This window comes from Zeugodacus cucurbitae, chromosome 6 (assembly GCF_028554725.1).
Source record: "Zeugodacus cucurbitae isolate PBARC_wt_2022May chromosome 6, idZeuCucr1.2, whole genome shotgun sequence".
Classification (NCBI taxonomy): Eukaryota; Metazoa; Arthropoda; class Insecta; order Diptera; family Tephritidae; genus Zeugodacus; species Zeugodacus cucurbitae.
Window position 1 is genome coordinate 49,084,339 of NC_071671.1, and position 18,956 is coordinate 49,103,294.

General features: G+C 32.4%; 3 protein-coding genes across 7 annotated transcripts; 2 read left to right on the plus strand and 1 right to left on the minus strand.

Annotated features, from left to right (window-relative positions):
- Positions 1 to 1,075: 1,075 nt before the first annotated feature.
- On the minus strand, positions 1,076 to 8,761 carry Flo_0 (flotillin-1). Of its 4 annotated transcripts, none has more exons than XM_011192897.3 (8): positions 8,570 to 8,759; positions 7,410 to 7,485; positions 6,986 to 7,340; positions 5,751 to 5,762; positions 4,623 to 5,093; positions 4,409 to 4,552; positions 4,178 to 4,342; positions 1,076 to 1,939 (listed from the first exon to the last, which is right to left on the minus strand). In XM_011192897.3, exons 1-8 carry the CDS (start codon positions 8,619 to 8,621, stop codon positions 1,922 to 1,924), a joined length of 1,293 nt encoding a protein of 430 aa, XP_011191199.2. In that variant the 5' UTR covers positions 8,622 to 8,759; the 3' UTR covers positions 1,076 to 1,921. The 4 variants fall into 4 exon arrangements, with proteins under 4 accessions (XP_011191199.2, XP_011191200.2, XP_028899549.2 ...); XM_029043716.2 differs by lacking the exon at positions 1,076 to 1,939 and adding an exon at positions 3,786 to 4,110 and having other exon boundaries at positions 8,570 to 8,761; XM_011192898.3 differs by lacking the exon at positions 5,751 to 5,762 and having other exon boundaries at positions 8,570 to 8,758.
- A 345-nt stretch (positions 8,762 to 9,106) lies between these two features.
- LOC105217744 (mediator of RNA polymerase II transcription subunit 23) lies at positions 9,107 to 15,732 on the plus strand. The gene is made up of 22 exons (XM_011192896.3): positions 9,107 to 9,283; positions 9,378 to 9,471; positions 9,534 to 9,684; positions 9,751 to 9,883; positions 9,943 to 10,110; positions 10,167 to 10,682; positions 10,753 to 10,839; positions 10,896 to 10,997; positions 11,076 to 11,176; positions 11,246 to 11,494; positions 11,609 to 11,736; positions 11,806 to 11,974; positions 12,038 to 12,213; positions 12,279 to 12,591; positions 12,655 to 12,978; positions 13,040 to 13,263; positions 13,360 to 13,442; positions 13,565 to 13,712; positions 13,784 to 14,228; positions 14,289 to 14,495; positions 14,569 to 14,709; positions 14,775 to 15,732. Exons 1-22 carry the CDS (start codon positions 9,245 to 9,247, stop codon positions 15,256 to 15,258), a joined length of 4,482 nt encoding a protein of 1,493 aa, XP_011191198.2. The 5' UTR covers positions 9,107 to 9,244; the 3' UTR covers positions 15,259 to 15,732.
- Positions 15,733 to 16,559: 827 nt separating this feature from the next.
- On the plus strand, positions 16,560 to 18,416 carry LOC105217743 (uncharacterized). 2 transcript variants are annotated; one of them, XM_029043714.2, is made up of 3 exons: positions 16,560 to 16,749; positions 17,201 to 17,412; positions 18,096 to 18,416. In XM_029043714.2, the coding sequence occupies exons 1-3, from the start codon at positions 16,705 to 16,707 to the stop codon at positions 18,289 to 18,291; spliced, it is 453 nt and encodes a 150-aa protein (XP_028899547.2). In that variant the 5' UTR covers positions 16,560 to 16,704; the 3' UTR covers positions 18,292 to 18,416. The 2 variants fall into 2 exon arrangements, with proteins under 2 accessions (XP_028899547.2, XP_011191197.2); XM_011192895.3 differs by having other exon boundaries at positions 17,195 to 17,412; positions 18,096 to 18,414.
- Positions 18,417 to 18,956: the final 540 nt, after the last annotated feature.

Consider the following 18,956-nt stretch of genomic DNA (forward strand, 5'->3'; position numbering starts at 1 on the left):
AGCTATGGCAGTGTCCGGCAGGATTCCTAGTCTCATCGCATTATTAAGGTGCTGAGTAAGCCCGAGAAAGATCTTCTAAATGTAAACTTACCAGCTTCAACTCTGGTATAAAAGATCACTCTCACACTGGAGTCCACGGTATACAACTTTTATAATTGGACCTAAACTATATTCCGTAATTACAACAACCTAGCAAGTGCCACTTAATGATAAAAACGTCGATTTTTGGAAAAAATCTTTATTAAAATATAGAAAGTTTTATATGCATACACAAATAGAATCATTGAAATCAGAAAATTGTGAGTATAAATTCGTTTAATTCAAAAAAGTGTTACGGCATTTTGTTACACATACATACGTACATACATTGCTAAATGCAAAAATGGCTAGTTTTATAAATACTTATTTTTCGTAAATATTTCGTCGTTTACAACTCCAACTGGGTAGAGTGAGACGAAAAGTACAAAGTAAGTTTATTATACATTTTTTCTTTGCAAAATAAAACAATTGAATTTTTTTGTTGTTGTTACTAAAACAAAAAATCTGTGCTAAAAAGCGTTCTTACTCTGCGGCTATGCAGTTTCAATTTGTATACATTTTTTATTTCAATTTTCAAAAATGTAAAAATTTTCGTTCAAAAAATTAAATATTCATGTAGCGGAAAAATACAGTTATTTAAAAAATTAAATAGTTTGAAAAAAGATTATAAAATTTGAAAAAAAAAATTAGAAATTAAAAAAATAATAATTTGAAAAATAAAAAAAAAATTGAAATTAAAAAAAATTAAAAAAAAAAAAATTTTTCGAAAATAAAATATTTTGAAAAAGCTTTTTCCTTTACTTGAAATTTAATAAAATTTACAAAAAAAACTATTGCACAGACATCCAAACATTTCATTTAATTTTTAATATTTTTTCTACGTTTATGTGAAAATTTGAATATCTTGAAAAATAATGCACTAAACTCGCTGAACTTCACGATAAAAAAGTTTCTATTACGCGCGGACGCTCTCACACTGGCGCGCATAAGCTTGTTCTGATTATCTCTAGAGCTAACAACCAATGTTGCCTTCTGGTTTTTCATGGCACGTATGCAAACATATGTATAAAAAACAATTATTTCAAAGCAACTGAACTCGATTGTGTAATTCGAAATTATGTAGAATTGGCGCTGACTTCACTCTACTGTGTAATATTTTAATCAGTGTGGTTTGTAGCCGGAAATTCTCTTTGTTTAACAAATCATATTAGCTTTTAAGTGTGTGTGTGTGTGTGTACAATCGAGTATATTTTTGTGTTTATATATTGAAAATTGTAAATTGTTATAAAGTTATACAATAAATATATATTTTATAAGCACGCTACAATACAGTGGTGGCAAATTGTGTACGCTTCATTTTTTATGCTTTACTTTAATTTTTAATTTTTTTTTTTTACTTTTTATATATTTTTATTTTCTTTTAATATTTTTTTGCATTTTATTTATTTTTTATGTAAATTTTAAGAATTTGTGCTTAAATTTAGCATTACGCAATGCCAAATTCCTTAATTCCACATAATTTTGTCAATTTCAATTCAAATTAATTTTTTTTTAATTTCAAAAAATCTTTTATTTTTGTCTTTCCTGCGTTTATAATATTTATAATTCTTTGATTCGAAATTTTATACTCTTTTTCACAAACTTAATCGTTGTTAGACGCCAAATATATACTTATTGTTTGTAAATAAAATTTAATATGGCAACTTTAATTGTATTAATATTAATTGTTAATTTTCGAAAATCTTTGGTTTAAGGATTTGACACAGTTTTCTTTTTATAATTTTTTCTCGTATTTTTTCTGTTTTGTCGTCTATTTGTTCATACATGTTTTTGCTCGTGTTGTTGTTGTTATATTCATTTGTTGAAGCTTTGTGTTGATAATTTAGCCAGCATGCATGGACTGAAATGAACAAAAAAAGAAAAAAACGTGTGTTTATAAATTAAGTTAAGCGTTGTAATAAAGTGTGTATAAATTTATCAAATAAGAGAATTGCGAAGAATTTAAAGTACAAAACTAACGAAATTTTAATTACAAAAGATTTTTTTTACTTTTCAATACTATTCTTATAAAAAAGAATTAAAAATCTTTATTAAAACCTGATTTTAAGTATTTTTTCTGAGTTTGGTCAGCATTTAAATAAAATATGTATATAAACATACTTATTTTTTATAATCTTTTTCTTTTAATTAAAAGGATGTTATATTTAAAAACTTTTTATCACTTTTACAATTTTGAAATTTTTTTAAATTGTGTACATGGTAAACAATTTTTAAAAGTATTTAACACCAAGAGCGCCACTACATAGTACTTAGTCAACAGACTTTTCCGAAATTTCTACTTTTTCAACATAAAAAGATATAGAACGCGTCAATTGCCATTAATTGATGTAAAAGGTATTGTGCTGACGTCATAATAGCGAAACTTTGCGAAAAACAATATTTTTCGTTTTTTGAATTAGATTTCAGAAAATTAAACTGAAAAAATAACCTAAAAAGATATATACAGTTGCATCACAGAGTACAGCAACATTTTTTAGTAATAAGGAAATGTGGCTTTTAACGAGTAAATATATTATCACCAATTTTCAAATGTTTTAAATTATAATATTAAAAATTAAATTTTCTTATTTAAAAAAATCAAACTTTGTACTTTTATATCCATTATTAAGAAAATGTATTGCAATTGAAGATATCTTATACAAAATTCCCTCGATTATTTACTATAATTTATGTACCTAAGCGGATTTCTAACTTCCCAGCGAGTCGCATATTTGACTAACAATTGGTGGGTTCATCGAACAAAACTTGAATTACTCTATATGATAAAATCGACTTGGACCAAACTAATTTTTCCAGTAGATTGAGTCATATGTAAAAAATTGTATTATCCGATTTTCGAATTTAGCCTCCAAAATCGAAATACATATCTGGTGCGAAGTTCGAAGAAAAGGATTTTTAAAAAATATATATTATTAATTACAGGATATAGCTACTTAAAGATCCAAAATATGAATATAATCTACATTTTCTTCTTATTTCAATGTTGTTTACAAATTTTCGGTCAAGGTTTGATCTTCGAAAAAATAAAAGTTATATACCGAAAAATACATAAAAAAAATTGGTATATAAGTTTCGCAAAAATATACCCTTAAGAAGAAAATTTAGATTATGTCTATATTTTGGACCTGCAATTTATTTTTCAAACTTCGAATAAAAATCTTATGATTTTGGAGGCTAAATTCGAAGATCAAAGAACACATTTTTTATGACTCAATCTCCTGGAAAAAATTAGTTTGGCCCAATATCCAGTCGAGTGTTAAAAGTATGTGAGCATAACGAACATTTTAATTAAATTTAAACGAATTAAATTTTATTTAATTTAATTATAAAAATGTATATGATTTTTAATGGCATCAATATATAAACAGTAAGAAAATGAATCGATCTTTCCTAAAATCAATCTGTTTTTTTCAGTGTAGCCTAACAAATTTTTATTAGTTAAGACTCATTATAAGTTCTTTATGATTTTGTAGATAAATAATAATATTACAAAAAATAAATATATTTGTAAAAAAAGTATTTCTGCATTAAAGCATAAAGCAGCTAAAGTAATTGAAAATTTATATATACTCATATATTTAATTTATATATTTAATACTTCTACTTTTTGCACAAATATTTTGCTTTTTATTTAAGTTTTAAGTTGCACAAAAATTTTTTTATTTTTTACCACAAATAATTACAGTGGAAATAAGTACAGTGGAACTTCCATAACTCGAATCGCCATAATCCACAAAAAACAACTTTGAGTTAGAGAGACTTCCGAGTTACGGAAGGTAGTTTGTATGAAATTTGACTTCTATTGCCAATTCAAGGCATCGAGTTATAGAGAACTTCGAGTTATGGAAGTTCCACTGTATATCAAAAGAAAATTGTACGCCGAGCCACTATACTCGTATATAAATGCACAGTTATTTTCATTTCATTGAGTTCATTAAGTCTTTTGGTTCCACATTTCTGTACACAACGCCATTACTATTAGCAAAAGCTGTTATTTTCCCTTATTTTACACTAAAAATATGTATATCGCTTTCAAATGTTTGACGCGCTTTTAAATAAATTCAGAATTTGAACGTACCCGGGCAATGTCCACCCCAGTCATGTTTTTCACCAATTCCGGCACTTTGTTAACGATCTGCAGTACTTCGCCAGTCAGCTTGGCGGCACCGATTTCACCCTGTCCGCTCGACACCATGGTGATCTTCTTGGCCTGCGACAATGGTGCGGCAACTTCAGCGGCAACCTAAGGCAAGCAAATAATTTCGTTAAATGAGGAATGTGGAAGAGTATAAAGTAAATTGCATTGTACCTTTGGTAATGTGTCCAGCAACATCTCGACCATTGCTGCCTCATGGTATTCGCGCCAAGCCTCGGCCTTTTGTGCCATTTGCACGGCCTCTGCCTTGGCTTTGGCTTCGATGGCGAATGCCTCGGCTTCACCGCGGATTTTGATCTGCAAAAAATATATTTTTGATTCATTTAAAAAGATTTTAATAAAATATATGTGCGTCTGTTAAACTTACCGATTCCGCCTCGGCTTCAGCCTCCATGACCACGCGCAATTTGTTGGCCTCAGCCAATTTCTCCAATCTGAACTTCTCCGCTTCGGCTGGACGACGCACCGTGGCCTCCAGTTCACGTTCGCGACGTTGTATTTCCTGCTCCTGCACGGCAATCTCCTGTGTACGCTCAATCACTTTGACTTGCATTTGTTCCTCCTTAATGCGTTGTTTGGTTTTGGCCGCCTGCAGTTCGTAAGCCATCTCAGCTTCGGCTTTCTTCGTTTGCACCTCCACATCATAGGCGGCTTTCTTCAACTCAAAGTCACGTTGCGCCTTAGCGATTTCGATGTCATTGAGGAAACGTGATGCCATGCGTTGCTCCTCGGCAATGGCTTCCTTGATGTGCGCATCGCAACGCGCCTCAGCTTCACCAATGCGTGCGTCACGCTTGACCTCGGCAGTACGTGCCATACCCAAAGATTTCAGATAACCCTGGAATGTTTAATAATACCGTTAACATTGCGGCAGAATGCAAGCTGCTTTGTTTAGTGAAAGTGTGGACAGTATGAAGAAAAGTAAAAAAAAAAAAAATAAATAAAAAATAAATTGAAAATATCACATGCTTCGCATAACAGCTGACAACAAGTGTGGTGAATTACAGATAATAGTATATTTACTATAATTTTGAGGTTATGTTATACGAGAACATGCTTCGCATAATGGGAGTCACAGGTGTTGGGGCATTACATATAAACACATTTAGAGTTTAAATTCTTTGATAAACATCTTTGAGCAAACACATTTATTTGTTCGGATACGAAAAAAATTTTTAATGCACCTTTCGAGAAAAAAATATTTATACCAACTTATAAATTTGTACAACACAAACAAAAACAATGAGTGTGCAAATTACCTAAACTCAAATCTTAAATTTATTATAGTATTTTTTTTTAATCAAGTCTTAAAGTATTTAAAAAATACATCATTAAATTAAGGTTAAAATCAAAATTTCTTAAAAAGATATAAAAACCCAAACTTATTCACTTACAATTAATTTTAAACATAAATTTTGCATATAACTTTTTAATATATAGTTTACAAAAACAACTACTGCACAAAAAGAGTATAACATAACATCGTTAAACATACCTTTGAGTCACCCTTCATTACGTATAACGTAATTTGTAAAAAATCACATTAAGTATGTATGCATTCACCATTCCGAAAAAAAGAAGAGATTAATTTGAGCTGAAATTCAATCAAACTAGACTACTTTATACATTTTGTATACAATTACTGAAATACACGAGAGCTGTAAATGTCCAATATAGAATTATGAGCGAAATTAAAAAAAAAAATATTTACAAAATTAAGTTGAAAAAAAATTAACAAAATTAATTTGAAAAAAAATTATAAAATTTAATTTGAAAAAAAATTACCAAATTTAATTAGAGAAAAAAATATTACATTAATTTGAAAAAAAATTATAAAATTTAATTTGAAAAAAAAAAATAACGCACATTTTATAAATATCGAATAAATTAAAAAAAAATTGAATATATTTTCGGCTCTGTTGGCTAAGCATAAAGGTATATAGCGGTTTAGATGGTTGGAAAGAGTTGGCGGGAAGAGGAAGTATGGCGGGAGGGGTGAAATTTATAGGTTGCATCCAGAAATCATTTCGAAAGAAAAATTATTAATATTTAAAAAGTCTTAAAAATTAAAATTAAACGAAAGCCTTTAAAAAAAAAATATAAAAAAAATCTTTAAATAAATTTAAAAAATAAAATAATTAAAATAAATTAAAAAACAAACAAAAAATAGTGAAAAATAAATTTAACAGAAAAAAATAAAATATATATATTAAAAAAATAATAATTTAAAAATAATGATAATTTTATGTTTTCTAATTTTTGAGAACAATTTGAATTAACGTGGATTACATAATATATACAAATAATAAATAACAGTAGAGTAAAATGAATATAAACTAGAGAAGAATATAATTATTTCAAAATTAACACTAAAAATCTCATTTAAAAAAATCAAATAAAACTAACTCTAAGTAGCATAAATATAATTGCATTACAAAATTTAAAAAAATAATAATAATAATATTATGATAAACATAATTAAATAAATTTTATTAATAATCAGCGAAATTGTGCGGTTAGTATATAAATCAACTGTACACTACAAAATATTATTGCAATTCGTACGTGAAAACGAAAAAATGCTGAAATAAATTGTATATAATTCCGTTCTTTATCGCTACATAAATCGTATTTGTTAGTGTTAAAGTTGTGCAAGTATTTATGGATAAACATATGTACATAAGTATGTCTGTAAGAATATGCTTTTTTCTTTCTCTCACTCCAACTCACCTCTTCATCGCGTATATCTTTAATGGTGTACGAAACGACAGTTATACCCATATTAGCCAAATCCGATGAAGCCACCTCGAAAACTTGTTTGCTGAATTTCTTACGATCTTTATAGATTTCCTCAACCGTCATGGAACCCATAATAGCACGCTGATGTCCTTCCAGCGTAACCAAGGCAATATGCTGGATTTCAGATTCACCCTTACCGAGGAATTGTTCGCAAGCCGTCAGCAACATATCTTCATTTTGACCCTGAATCTTAACTTGTGCGATGCCGGTCACCGAAATGGGTACACCCTGACTGGTGTAGACGCATGGACTCTCCACTTGCAGGGTCATGGTGTTGAGTGAAATTCTATGTGTTGTATTATAGATTATTTACAGATTTAAATCAGAAATTGAAATTGAATAGAAATTTGATTACCTTTGTACTTGTTGTATAGTGGGCCAAACAAAGGCACGTCCACCGGGCACCAATAAAGGTTTCATGTAACAGCATCCTTTAAAAATGTAGGAAAAGTAAATTGTTATTAATTTATAAAGGCGATTTTGTATATCAAAAGAGCTTATTTTAAATTGCTTAAACAACTATTTCAGATTTCTGGAATCAGATGAAAAGGAAGAATGCTTATACCTAAATCCGATTGAGAGGCGCGATATTCGCCTTTTTATTATTCAAATTAAATACATATGTAACGGGTAGATTTATGAAAAATGTGGTGTCATGAGGGTATTCACGTTGTTATGTGTCAATTGTCAATTGATTACTCCACCCACTGCACACTTTTATACATTATTAGATACATATGTATATTCTAAGAAATACATTTAATTATCTTAATGCTTATTTGTTTAGTTGACAACAATAGTTGACCACAAAAACAATGCTGGTGCATAAATTAACGTTATTGCTACAAAACCAACATTCTATTTTGTATTAAAGTTAAAAAAATAATTCAAATACATATAATTTGCAAAACTTTTATTCCGGAAACATTTTGTCGGCAAGGGATCATTATATTTATAACAACAAAGGTAAACAAACATAAAAAAGACGTTTGTATGTATTTTGATTGTGAAATTTATTAATGGCTTATCTCGCCAAATATACTAGATACATACCCCCCTGTGACTTAGGAACCACTTGTTAGGCTCCGCTTGTTGCAAAGAACTTACATATATGCTCACACATTTATCAGATATAACATATGCATATAAGTAGATACATCTGTACATATATTAGCATTTGTAAAATATGTTAGCGTAGTTGTGTGTCCACTTAGGGTGTTCCGAGTTCATGCCGGTCTGGAAACACGTCCATTTGTTGAAGGTCATTTTCACTTAGCTTGGGAGGCTATGCGCAAATGTATGTCTTTAGCTAATTAATTCAAATATCTAATACGCAGCAAGATAGCAGCACACACTCAAAAATATTAAAAAAATTTATTGGCACTTTTGGCACAGCAGAGCCTCAAAAAAACAAAAAATCAATAACACGAAATGACGTCACTTATAAATTCACTTTCTTCGCACCCATTAGAATTCCAATAAGAATTTCAGTTTTTCGAGGAAAAAAAAGCTTACCTGAAACCACAAGTGCCTCATTGGGGCCACAAGTCACAAATCCCCACACCATACTAAATTTTAGTTATTACTAATAAGTTTATTAAGCTTTACGGATGCTGTGAAAATAGTTTAAACGCTAATCGCAATAAAAATTCACAAGTTTCTTCGTCCGTGATAAAATTACACTAGCGTAGGAGAGAACAAATACCGCCTTGACAGATTAAATATAAAGAGAATAAATAAAGAGTAAAGAGAGCAAGTTGTTAAGGGTTGCACAGTCATAAAAACAAACAGCAGGGTTGCCATTATCTTAACAGTTGCTAATTTTTGGTGATTTTTTCAACGATTACTAAAAAATGTGTTTATTAGTTTTTATATTGTAAAATATTATTATAATAACCAAAAATTAGTTTAAAAATCAAATAAAAAAAATGTTTTCACATTTTAGACAAAATATACACGGGAAATTTGATTTTTTTCATACAAAATATTGTTGCAATTAATTAAATTAAAAATAACTTAATATAATAATCTGGCAGCGTTAGCTTGTCAACAAAAACATTTGTTTTCTGGTCAACATCTGTAAATGCAATTTCTTTGCATAGCCGGTCTGTAGCAAACATTTTTTACTTTCTCAAATAAAACAAAGTTTTTTTTAATAAAAAGTTGTAAAAAATACTTAAAACATAAACAATGGACACAGAAATATTGGAAGCAGTCAACAGTTTTCTGGTGAGTATAGTGCACTTGCAGTAACAGAGAAAACAACAAGTGTTTACATACATTCGTAAATTTACATATATATATAAACATATTTGCTTTACAGAAGGTGGAACCAATCGAGGAAGCCTTCCTCAGTGTTATTGTTTATAAATCGAATGGCGAAGAGGATAAATCCGCCTCTTTTACGGACAGCATATGTGCGTAAAGGTCTAGTGTAGATAATTTGAAGTGAATTAATTATTTATTTACATTGTTGTAGTGAACAAATTTAAAGATGTACCACAGGATAACAAAGAGGGCCTGGTGCGGCAGTATTTGCAACGCGCTGCGAATGCCATAAATATATCACACCTGCGTGTGCTTATGAACACATTAGGAAAACTGGCGGAAAATAATGTGATAACTGCAAGGTAACTTGAAACTATATAAAAGTTTCTTGTTTATAGTATAACATGTTTTTTGTTTTTGCTTTACAGAATGCTGTGTGATAAGATATTCCTCTGCGATAGATTGGTTTACGAGAATGCAAGTTTTTGGATCGAAAGCTTCAAAATAATTAAACGTGTGTTACCGCTTGTGGACTACAAAGGCGTGCGTGAAATCATGAAGGTAACACTGCTATGCTTTCTCTATTATGTGAATCTATATTAAATATATTATATTTACAGATGTGCCGTGACAAAGCGCAAACATTTCCTGTGAACATAAACGTTAGCTTCTTGCCACAGCTACAAGCATTGAAGGATACGCTAAATTACATATTTGATCGTAATAATTGCTTGCTACCGGGTTACTTTATCGCCAATGAAATTATGAAGCCACCGCCATATCATTGGGTAAGTGTTTAATATATTTTTTATATTTTTTTTTAATTTTGTATTAAAACTTGCAGACAATTAATAAAATGATGACCGATTTCATGGAGGAATTCCGTAGAACCGCGCAAATGGTTTCTATAATTGGTCACTCACATATGTTGCCCATTGTGGAGAGTTTTGGTTATGCAGATCATATGATGAATTCATGGAAATTAGATCCGAATACTTTGCGTTTTGTTTTCAAGGGCAGTCTACCTTATGACGCCGATTTGCTCGAAGAACAAACGAAACTTTTACGTTATGTGCTAGATCAACCATATTCCAAGGAGATGGTTTCGGTGATGATGAGCTTGCAGAAACAACAAAAACAACGCTGCTATAAGCTAGAAGACCAATTGGTTAATTTAATTATATCAGCAATGGAAATGACTGAAAACAATGATTCTATGATGGGTAGCAGTTTTAGTGTCTATGAAGAGCAGAATTCCATGAATGAGTGGGTTTGGTTGCACCTATCATCGCAACTCATCTATTTTGTGCTCTTTCAGTTTGTGAGCTTTGCTCATATCGTGTCGGCTTTGTATGAGAAGGTGGGGAATTGTTGAATGTCATTCAAAAACTGGTTTTAAAAAAATATTTTCTATTTTTTGCTACTTACAGCTATCCAAAAAAGAACTGCGTAAGGGACGCGATCAACTGATGTGGATCCTATTGCAATTTATATCTGGTAGCATACAAAAAAATCCGGTATGTAGCTTGAAAAAATATTGTAAGCAAGTTTAATAATATTTATCTTCAAATAGATTGCCAATTTTCTGCCAACCTTCAAATTGTTCGACTTGCTCTATCCTGAGCAAGAGCCCTTAAAGTTACCAGACTGCACTAAATCTTCATTGTTGCGACAGGTAAGTTAATTCTTTTGGTGATAAAAACAATACATTAAAATATGTTGAATAATTCACTGATTTAATGTAAAATTCTAGATGGCACCCATATGCATTTGGATACACCTGATGAAGAAAGCCAGATTGGAGAATATGAGTATTAATAGACCTTTGCCGATTGCGCTGAAAAATCATCACGAGTATGTTTAATCACCAAAAAAAACATTTTATACAACATTATAACGAATTAATTTACCGTTAATCTACAGTTTCTTACAGCATCTAGTTATGCCCAACACACTGATGTCCATGAGTTTGGGCAATGATTTTCGTATCATTTTGATATGTAATGCATATTCTACAAATCAAGAATATTTCTCACGTCCCATGAATATACTAACCGAGACGTTGAATGGCAATGCAAAAACTGCTGCTGGTGGTCAGGTGCCACCGGCGCCCTTCTCTATGGTTGTTCTGGATAGTTTAACGGTGCACAGCAAGATGTCGCTTATACATAGGTGAGGAATATGCGCATTTTATATATTAATTGTTTTTATTTTCTTTTTTATTATTATTTTTTTAATTATTTTCTTTTTTAATGTTTTTTTCAATATTTTTTTTTTTATTTTTAGCTTTTTCACACAAATGATCAAACAAGCACAAGCCAAGAGCTCCATACCAACACCGGCTTTGGTTGAAACATATGCACGTCTTTTGGTTTATACTGAAATCGAATCGTTGGGTATCAAAGGTTTCTTGCGTAAGTTTTTTTGTTAAAATTTTGACTTCAATTTGTTGAACTTTTTTTTTAAATATAATGTTCTTTTAGAACAATTACTGCCCGCTGTCTTCAAGCACCAGGCCTGGGGTATACTGCACACGCTGCTGGAAATGTTTCTCTATCGCCTACATCACATACCGACGCAATATCGCCTGCAATTGCTCTCTCACTGCACCGTTGTTTCGCCGCAAACCAATAAAATGCAATTGAATTTGTGGTAATTTCAAAAAAAATATATTTAAAAAATTACAAAAATACAAAGTATAACTCTCCAATACAGCTTTGAATCCACCGCTTTACGCCTAATCACCGGTTTGGGCTCGGTTGAGATGCAGCCACAGATGTCGCGTTACTTCAGCGAGAAACCGCCTGGTTCTGTTGCCTCCAGCGAAAGTGAGGAGCTGAATCGTGTGCTCATACTAACGCTGGCACGTTCAATGCACATGACTGGACTGGGTACGTGGACTGACTGACGTTTTTGTTGCTCTATTTACCAAACATTTTCTTATTACCATAAATAGGCGATGAATTGCAACCCTGGTGCAAGGAGCTGCTCAACGTTATCATGCAGAATACACCACACTCTTGGGCCTCGCACTCGTTAGCCTGTTTTCCACCTGCTTTGAATGAGTTCTTCGTGCAAAATAATCATCCGCTGGAGAATAAACAGTTGCTGAAGAAATCAGTTGAGGAGGAGTATCGCAATTGGACTTCCATGTCGAACGATAATGATATTATGAATCATTTTATACGCCCGAGCACGAATCCACTATTCCTATGTCTGCTATTCAAAATGATTTGGGAAACAGAGAACGTCAGTCCGGTGGCATACAAGTAAATGGACAAAGCAAAATATATATTTTTTTAATTGAGTTTATAATTATGTTTACTTTGCAGAATATTGGAAGGCATTAGCGCACGCGCATTATCAGCACACTTACGCAAGCTATGCGATTACCTAGTCGGTGAGGTAGCCAATAGCAATGGCAAAGATTTCATACACAAATGTGTCGACACCATAAACAATATGATTTGGAAGTATAATATTGTGACCATTGATCGTGTGGTGCTCTGTTTGGCTTTGCGCACACAAGAGGGCAATGAGGCGCAAGTTTGTTTCCTTATAATACAATTGTTGTTGTTGAAGACATCAGAGTTGCGCAATCGCATACAGGAGTTTTGCAAGGAGAATCATCCTGATCATTGGAAGCAGAATAATTGGTGAGTTTATTTCTTGACTGAATTTAAAAATATTTTATTTTCATTATTTATATACTTCAAGGCACGAGAAGCACTTGCAATTCCATCAAAAATATCCCGAAAAATTTGCACCCGACGAATCAGCCTCACATCCACCGCTGCCGGTTTACTTCTCGAATGTTTGTTTGAGATTTTTGCCAGTTTTAGATATAGTGGTGCATCGTTTCATAGAATTACCTATACAGCATGTGCATCAAATATGTGAGGTTATATTAGATCACTTGAGTATTCTCTACAAATTTCACGGTGAGTTGAGGATTTTGATTTGTTCTTTTGTTAAATTACATATATTGATTTTGTATTCTGTATTAATTTTTTTTTTTGTGTTTTTTTTTTACACAGATCGCCCCATTACTTATTTGTATAACACCTTACATTTCTACGAAAGGATTTTGCGTGAGCGTCCATCACTCAAAAAGAAATTGGTAAGCTTTCTGTTTTATTCTTATTTATTTTTTAACATAAAAAATTAAATTTCATTAAAAATGTCACTCACTCTCTTTTTTCTTACTCACCTCACCTCGCATTATTTTTTTTTTTACCACAGGTCAGCGCTATTACAGGCGCCTTTTGCGATATACGTCCACCGAATTGGTGCGTGAGTGAGCCCTACAAAATGTTTTTACAAAACCAGGAATTGCTTTGGAATCCCGAACTCAATTATTACATCAATCTAGTGCGTCGCTTATCGGATAGTAAGTTCACCACACTGTCTTATGCTCAACTCAACACATTCAAATTATTCACCACTTAAATTCTTAAACAGCTATAACGGGCAAAAATGTCTTCTTCAACACCGACTGGCGTTTCAATGAATTCCCCAATGCACCAGCGCATGCGCTGTACGTCACGTGTGTGGAGTTACTCAGCTTGCCGATTGCGCCGTCGATTGTCGCCAACAATGTGGTGGATGTCATCGTGAAGGGCTACTCATTGATACCACAAAAGGAGATACACAATTACATAAATGCTGTCGGCAGTATATTGGCCGCGCTGCCCGAGACACATTGGTCCGTTATCTACGATCGCTTGCAGGATGCGCTCAACTCGCCAAAAATGATCAAATGGAATTATCGCTTCTCTGCATTCGAGTTGTTCAATTTTAAGACTGTCTGTGAATCGATGATCGAAAAGAGCTATGTGCTGATATTAGCTGTGGCGCATGCCACCTTCCATCATATGGGCGGCTTTAAGTTGGCCGCAATGACTAAGTGCGTATTTTATTTGATTTCTATTTCTGCAACTATAATTGTTTCCTCCAACTTCAACAGATATATAGCCGAGAAGCTGAAACCTTGTGTGCGCACCGAACAACAGCTCGTCTTCCTCTTTCATGTGTTTGGTCCATTTTTGCAGCGCATCGATTTGGAGAAACCCAATACTGTGGCCGGCATTGCCATTATGATTTATGAAATGCTCGATGTGGTGGACAAGGCGCAGGTTCCCCTCGAGTACTTGGACACGATTTGCGATTTTCTGTATGTAGTAGTGTCTCTTGTGTCTTCGCATGCTTCTTCTGCATTCTTATTTTTTTTCTTTTCTTGCTTTTAGTTACCACATCAAGTATATACATGTCGGCAATGTCATCAAAAACGAATCGGAAGTGATTATAAAGCGTTTAAGGCCTGCCTTGCAGTTGCGGCTGCGCTTTATAACGCGCTTGAATATTGAGGATATCAACACTGAGAAGAAGTAAGTGAATAGTTTTTCAAGCCAGAGAGCATTTAGTAACTAAAAATAATATTTGAATCTTCCAGTCTTCAGAAGGCGATCGCTCCACAACAGCAACAACAACAACAACAGCAGCAGCAACAACATCAAGCACCGTTGCAACAACAGCTGGCTGCTGCAGCACAACAGCAAGCACAGCAGCAGCAGCAACAACAACAACAACAACAGCAACAGCAAATACATCAACAACAACAACAACAAAAGCCGAATATGCCAAGCGCACAGAATCAACAACAGCAACAACAGGTGCAAATGCAAACGAATGTCAATGTACAGCAGCAACAACAACAGAATGTGCAACAACAACAGCAGCAACAAAATGTGCCAATGGTTGGCGTGGTCGGTAATGCGCCCGGCAATCATTCACAAATGTCAAATTACAATTTAATGGCTCAACAACAACAACAGCAGCAGCAACAACAACAACAACAGCATATGTCGGGAAATATGGGTCAACATCAGCCACAACAAATGCAATATTTTATGCAAAATATGCCGCCCCGTTACTAAATATCATCCCTGTCACATTACTTAGCATTTTATAAGTAAACACTTAAACATACTTACATACATAACATAACATAACATAAGTGCTTGGCTTCACTATTCATTAATTTACATTATGTGTGTGTGTGTATTTGTACTCTATATATTAATATATTAAGAAATATAATATTATGAAATGCTACAACATTTTTAAACCGAATCTAGAGCGTATTAATGTTCACTATAAGTCATATATCGCGTAAAAAAATTTAAAAAATATTCGATGCCATTAAAGTGAGTCTGAAAGTTAGAACTGTCCCTATAAAATCTCTAAAAAACAAGAAAAGTGTATTTGGTGTAGAAAATCATATACAGTAGAACTCCAATTATCCGAATTAATGGGGACCGGGACCCATTCGGATAATCAAATATTCGGATAATCGGATTTTTTTTTTTTAAATTGCCATTGGAGAGAATAAAAGCTACGTTTTGATATTACACTATTTTTTATTGAATTAAATGAAAGAAACATGAAATTTCCACATGTTTTAAATATAAATAAAATGTACTTATGTACAAGTTTAGAAATAAAAATCATTGTTTTTTAAACATCGGTTTAAACCGATCACCGTTTTCGGGCAGCCAGGTCACGCATTCGCTTGAGCAGTTGCAAGTCGGGCTGACGCTCCATCCACTTCAAATCAGTCTCGAGGCCGGCAAATGCTTCACTAGCTGATGGTCCAGCGTCTACTTCAACATCAGCAGAAAGTTCTTCTTCCACTTCCACTTCGCGGGGGAGGTCAGTGTAGGCACAACGGCAAGTCAAGACTTGACGCGCAAACACTGGCTTCGCGGGGGGAAGAATAATAGCGCACTTAGACTTTTTTGGACAATTTTTTCGGATAATCGGCGATTCAGATAGTCGGAGTTCGGATAATTGGAGTTCTACTGTATAGATTATGGTCCATATTAAGAAGAGTTAATTTAAATCTTGAAACTAGAAAATTTTGAACTTTGACCTCTGAAGGTTTTAAAGGATGATTTTGCCCAAAAAAAGTTGAGGAATGCTACGGAGTTGACAGCCCTTCGTCGTGATGGAAACGATCGGGTGACACAACTAAACGGCTGCCAATCTTAAACAAAATTGAAATGAGCTACCAAGGAGCATGCTTTCACGACTTTACATCGTTTAAGTGAAGAATAATGTTTTTTATCGCTTTTGAGGACCACCCTAGTTTGCAATAAAAATTTTAATAACGTACACATTGTATTCCAACATTAATTTTGTTAGAATTTTTTTAACTGTCTAATTATTTTTTTAAGTTTTTGTTTACTTTTTATTGTGTTAGAATTTTCAAACTGAATAGATTTGTAATTTCATATATTTTTATAATTTTTTTTTGCAGGAAATTTGTTAAAATAATTTTTTTACTAATTTTAACGGTATTTCGGATTATTTACACGAAGCAAATGTATCGAAAGATTTGGCATAAACCTCTACATCAACGAAAAATTGTGAGTGACCGAAATTTGAATAATGGAAAGCGATTTAAGCTGAAGAGAGAGAGAAAGTCACAATTGTTTTATTGCGTACACGAAGAAGATTCTTCTGGAAGTCGTTCTGCGTGTGATCCGTATAATTTTTGTCGTACAGTACTTCATCATTTCATATTGTTGTTGTTGTAGGGGTTTTATAGCATGTTATAGGGAAGATAGTCTTTGTCCGGATATCCATGAATGTGGATCCGTTCAAGTTCTGTCGTAGGGAAAACTCATTTCAAAGTACTGAAAATTTAGAATCTAGTCAAGTGATGAGTATTTCTTACAATAATAGCAAACTAAGTAAAGAATGGTATACATATTTGATTTTTGCTTTGGCGAAGTCTATTGCACCGAAGACATTGAATTGAATTTTTATCAATTTTATATATCAACATTAGTTATTTATTTTCCCTTCAAGAAACAGTGGAAGCAGATGTCCTTCTTCAGCAAAATTATATACTATCAACAACCTTTCATTGATCATTTGGTAAGCACTTGGCTGGAACCGTTACCCTTTCCGACAATACTCAAAGTGATGGTGACCTGCATTTTGACAATATTCATACTGCTACCGATCATATATCCAGCTGTCATATTTATTTGGTCCTACGCTGAGGTGCAGTACATCGTTGAAAAGTGAGTATCAAAAATTATCGTTTTTACTTATAGTGAAGACACTTGAGACCGTTGACACTCGCCTATCTAAATTGCCTCAATATAAACAAATGGATATCCATCGTTCGCAATGGATCAAACGTGCTCGGTGTACACTATATAAATAAATTGGTTATCAAATTTAACCTTCATTTTTCGAAATTCGAGATTTTCGATTTTGGAAGAGTTTTTTAAGTGAAAATCCAATTTAACCTTAAATTTTCGAAATTCGAGTATTTCGAAAATTTCGATTTTGAAAGACATTTTTAAGTGAAAATCAAATTTAACTTCATTTTTCGAAATTCGAGTTTTTCGAAAATTTCGATTTCGAAAGATTTTCTTATGAGCAAAATGGTCGAGTTAAATAGCTTTTTGGAAACTTTCAGTTATAGAAGTTCAAACTCCAAACCGTTTTCTAAAATATTACAACTTCGTGTATTTATTTATAAGTACCGTTGTGTGAAATGTGGGTGTGGTTTTTACTAGAATCGTTGATTTTCGAACATATTTCTTGTAAGTTCCACATAACCTTCAAATATTGTCATTAAAAATTAAAAATTTTAAAATTTAGTAAAATGAGCATCGGTTAGCTTTACAAAAACAACACAAAACCTCTCACTTTATATCTAAATGACCCTAAATCACTAATAACCACATATTTGCAGCCACTACGACATAGCCTTCCCGGATAAACTCAATGTGCTCAGCTATCTGCAGCGTCTCTACTCCTTTCGCATTGTCAACGAGAAATACAATCTCTTTCTGGTGCTGTATTTGGAGCGCTGGCGCATAGTAGGCACGGCGATTGCCTCAACAATCGACTATATACGCTTGGCGCTGTGTCTGCTCTTCACAACGTAAAAAATATATATATATTTTTATATATGAATGACTACAGAAAATTAAAAATTAATTAAAGCAAATGTTAAAAAAAATGCGTAGTAAATAATTTCGAAAATTCCAAACGTCGAAAGTTCGCACATTCATTCAAAATGAATTGATTTTTTATTAAGATTTTTCTTTCACTGTATCACTTTAAGTTAGATATATATATATATATTTTATAATATATATGCATGTATATATATATATATATTTATATGGTGTATGTGTATTGTAATTCTTTTTTTATATACTATAATTTTATGCATTTCTGTATGTTGTTTTTTTTTTTTTGCTTTTTGTTTTTGTAAACTTTATAATCTACAAATATAAAAATTCCATGTATTTTAAGGTTGCAACTCGCTTACGCTGCTTACATGCGAGTGTGTGTGTGGGTGTGGGTGTGTACATGTGTATGTGTATGCGTGTTGTGTGCTTAAAAGTTGTGAGAATCGATTTCAGGAATTCATACATAATTTTTTATATATTTATATTTCTATATATATTGCCAGCGCAATTTGGTTTGGGTGCTTGGTGACTTCGAAAACTTCGAAAATTCAATTTTTTTTTGGTGTTTGTTGTTGAAAACACGCAATTCATTTAGTAAATATACACTAATTTAAGGAAACTTTTCGTTTTTATAT

What these genes read in the sequence shown, in the direction of transcription:
- LOC105217744 (XM_011192896.3), top strand. Translation starts at nt 9,245, where the DNA reads ATGGACACAGAAATATTGGAAGCAGTCAACAGTTTTCTG. An exon ending in GCGCTGAAAAATCATCACGA is followed by an intron (nt 11,177 to 11,245) that starts GTATGTTTAATC and finishes GTTAATCTACAG; the next exon opens with TTTCTTACAGCATCTAGTTA. An exon ending in AATGCACATGACTGGACTGG is followed by an intron (nt 12,214 to 12,278) that starts GTACGTGGACTG and finishes TACCATAAATAG; the next exon opens with GCGATGAATTGCAACCCTGG.
- Flo_0 (XM_029043716.2), bottom strand. Translation starts at nt 8,621, where the DNA reads ATGGTGTGGGGATTTGTGACTTGTGGCCCCAATGAGGCACTTGTGGTT. An exon ending in TGAGGCACTTGTGGTTTCAG is followed by an intron (nt 7,486 to 8,569) that starts GTAAGCTTTTTT and finishes ACATTTTTAAAG; the next exon opens with GATGCTGTTACATGAAACCT. An exon ending in CTGAAGCCGAGGCGGAATCG is followed by an intron (nt 4,553 to 4,622) that starts GTAAGTTTAACA and finishes TATTTTTTGCAG; the next exon opens with ATCAAAATCCGCGGTGAAGC.
- LOC105217743 (XM_011192895.3), top strand. Translation starts at nt 16,705, where the DNA reads ATGTATCGAAAGATTTGGCATAAACCTCTACATCAACGAAAAATT. An exon ending in CTCTACATCAACGAAAAATT is followed by an intron (nt 16,750 to 17,194) that starts GTGAGTGACCGA and finishes TTTCCCTTCAAG; the next exon opens with AAACAGTGGAAGCAGATGTC. An exon ending in GTGCAGTACATCGTTGAAAA is followed by an intron (nt 17,413 to 18,095) that starts GTGAGTATCAAA and finishes ACATATTTGCAG; the next exon opens with CCACTACGACATAGCCTTCC.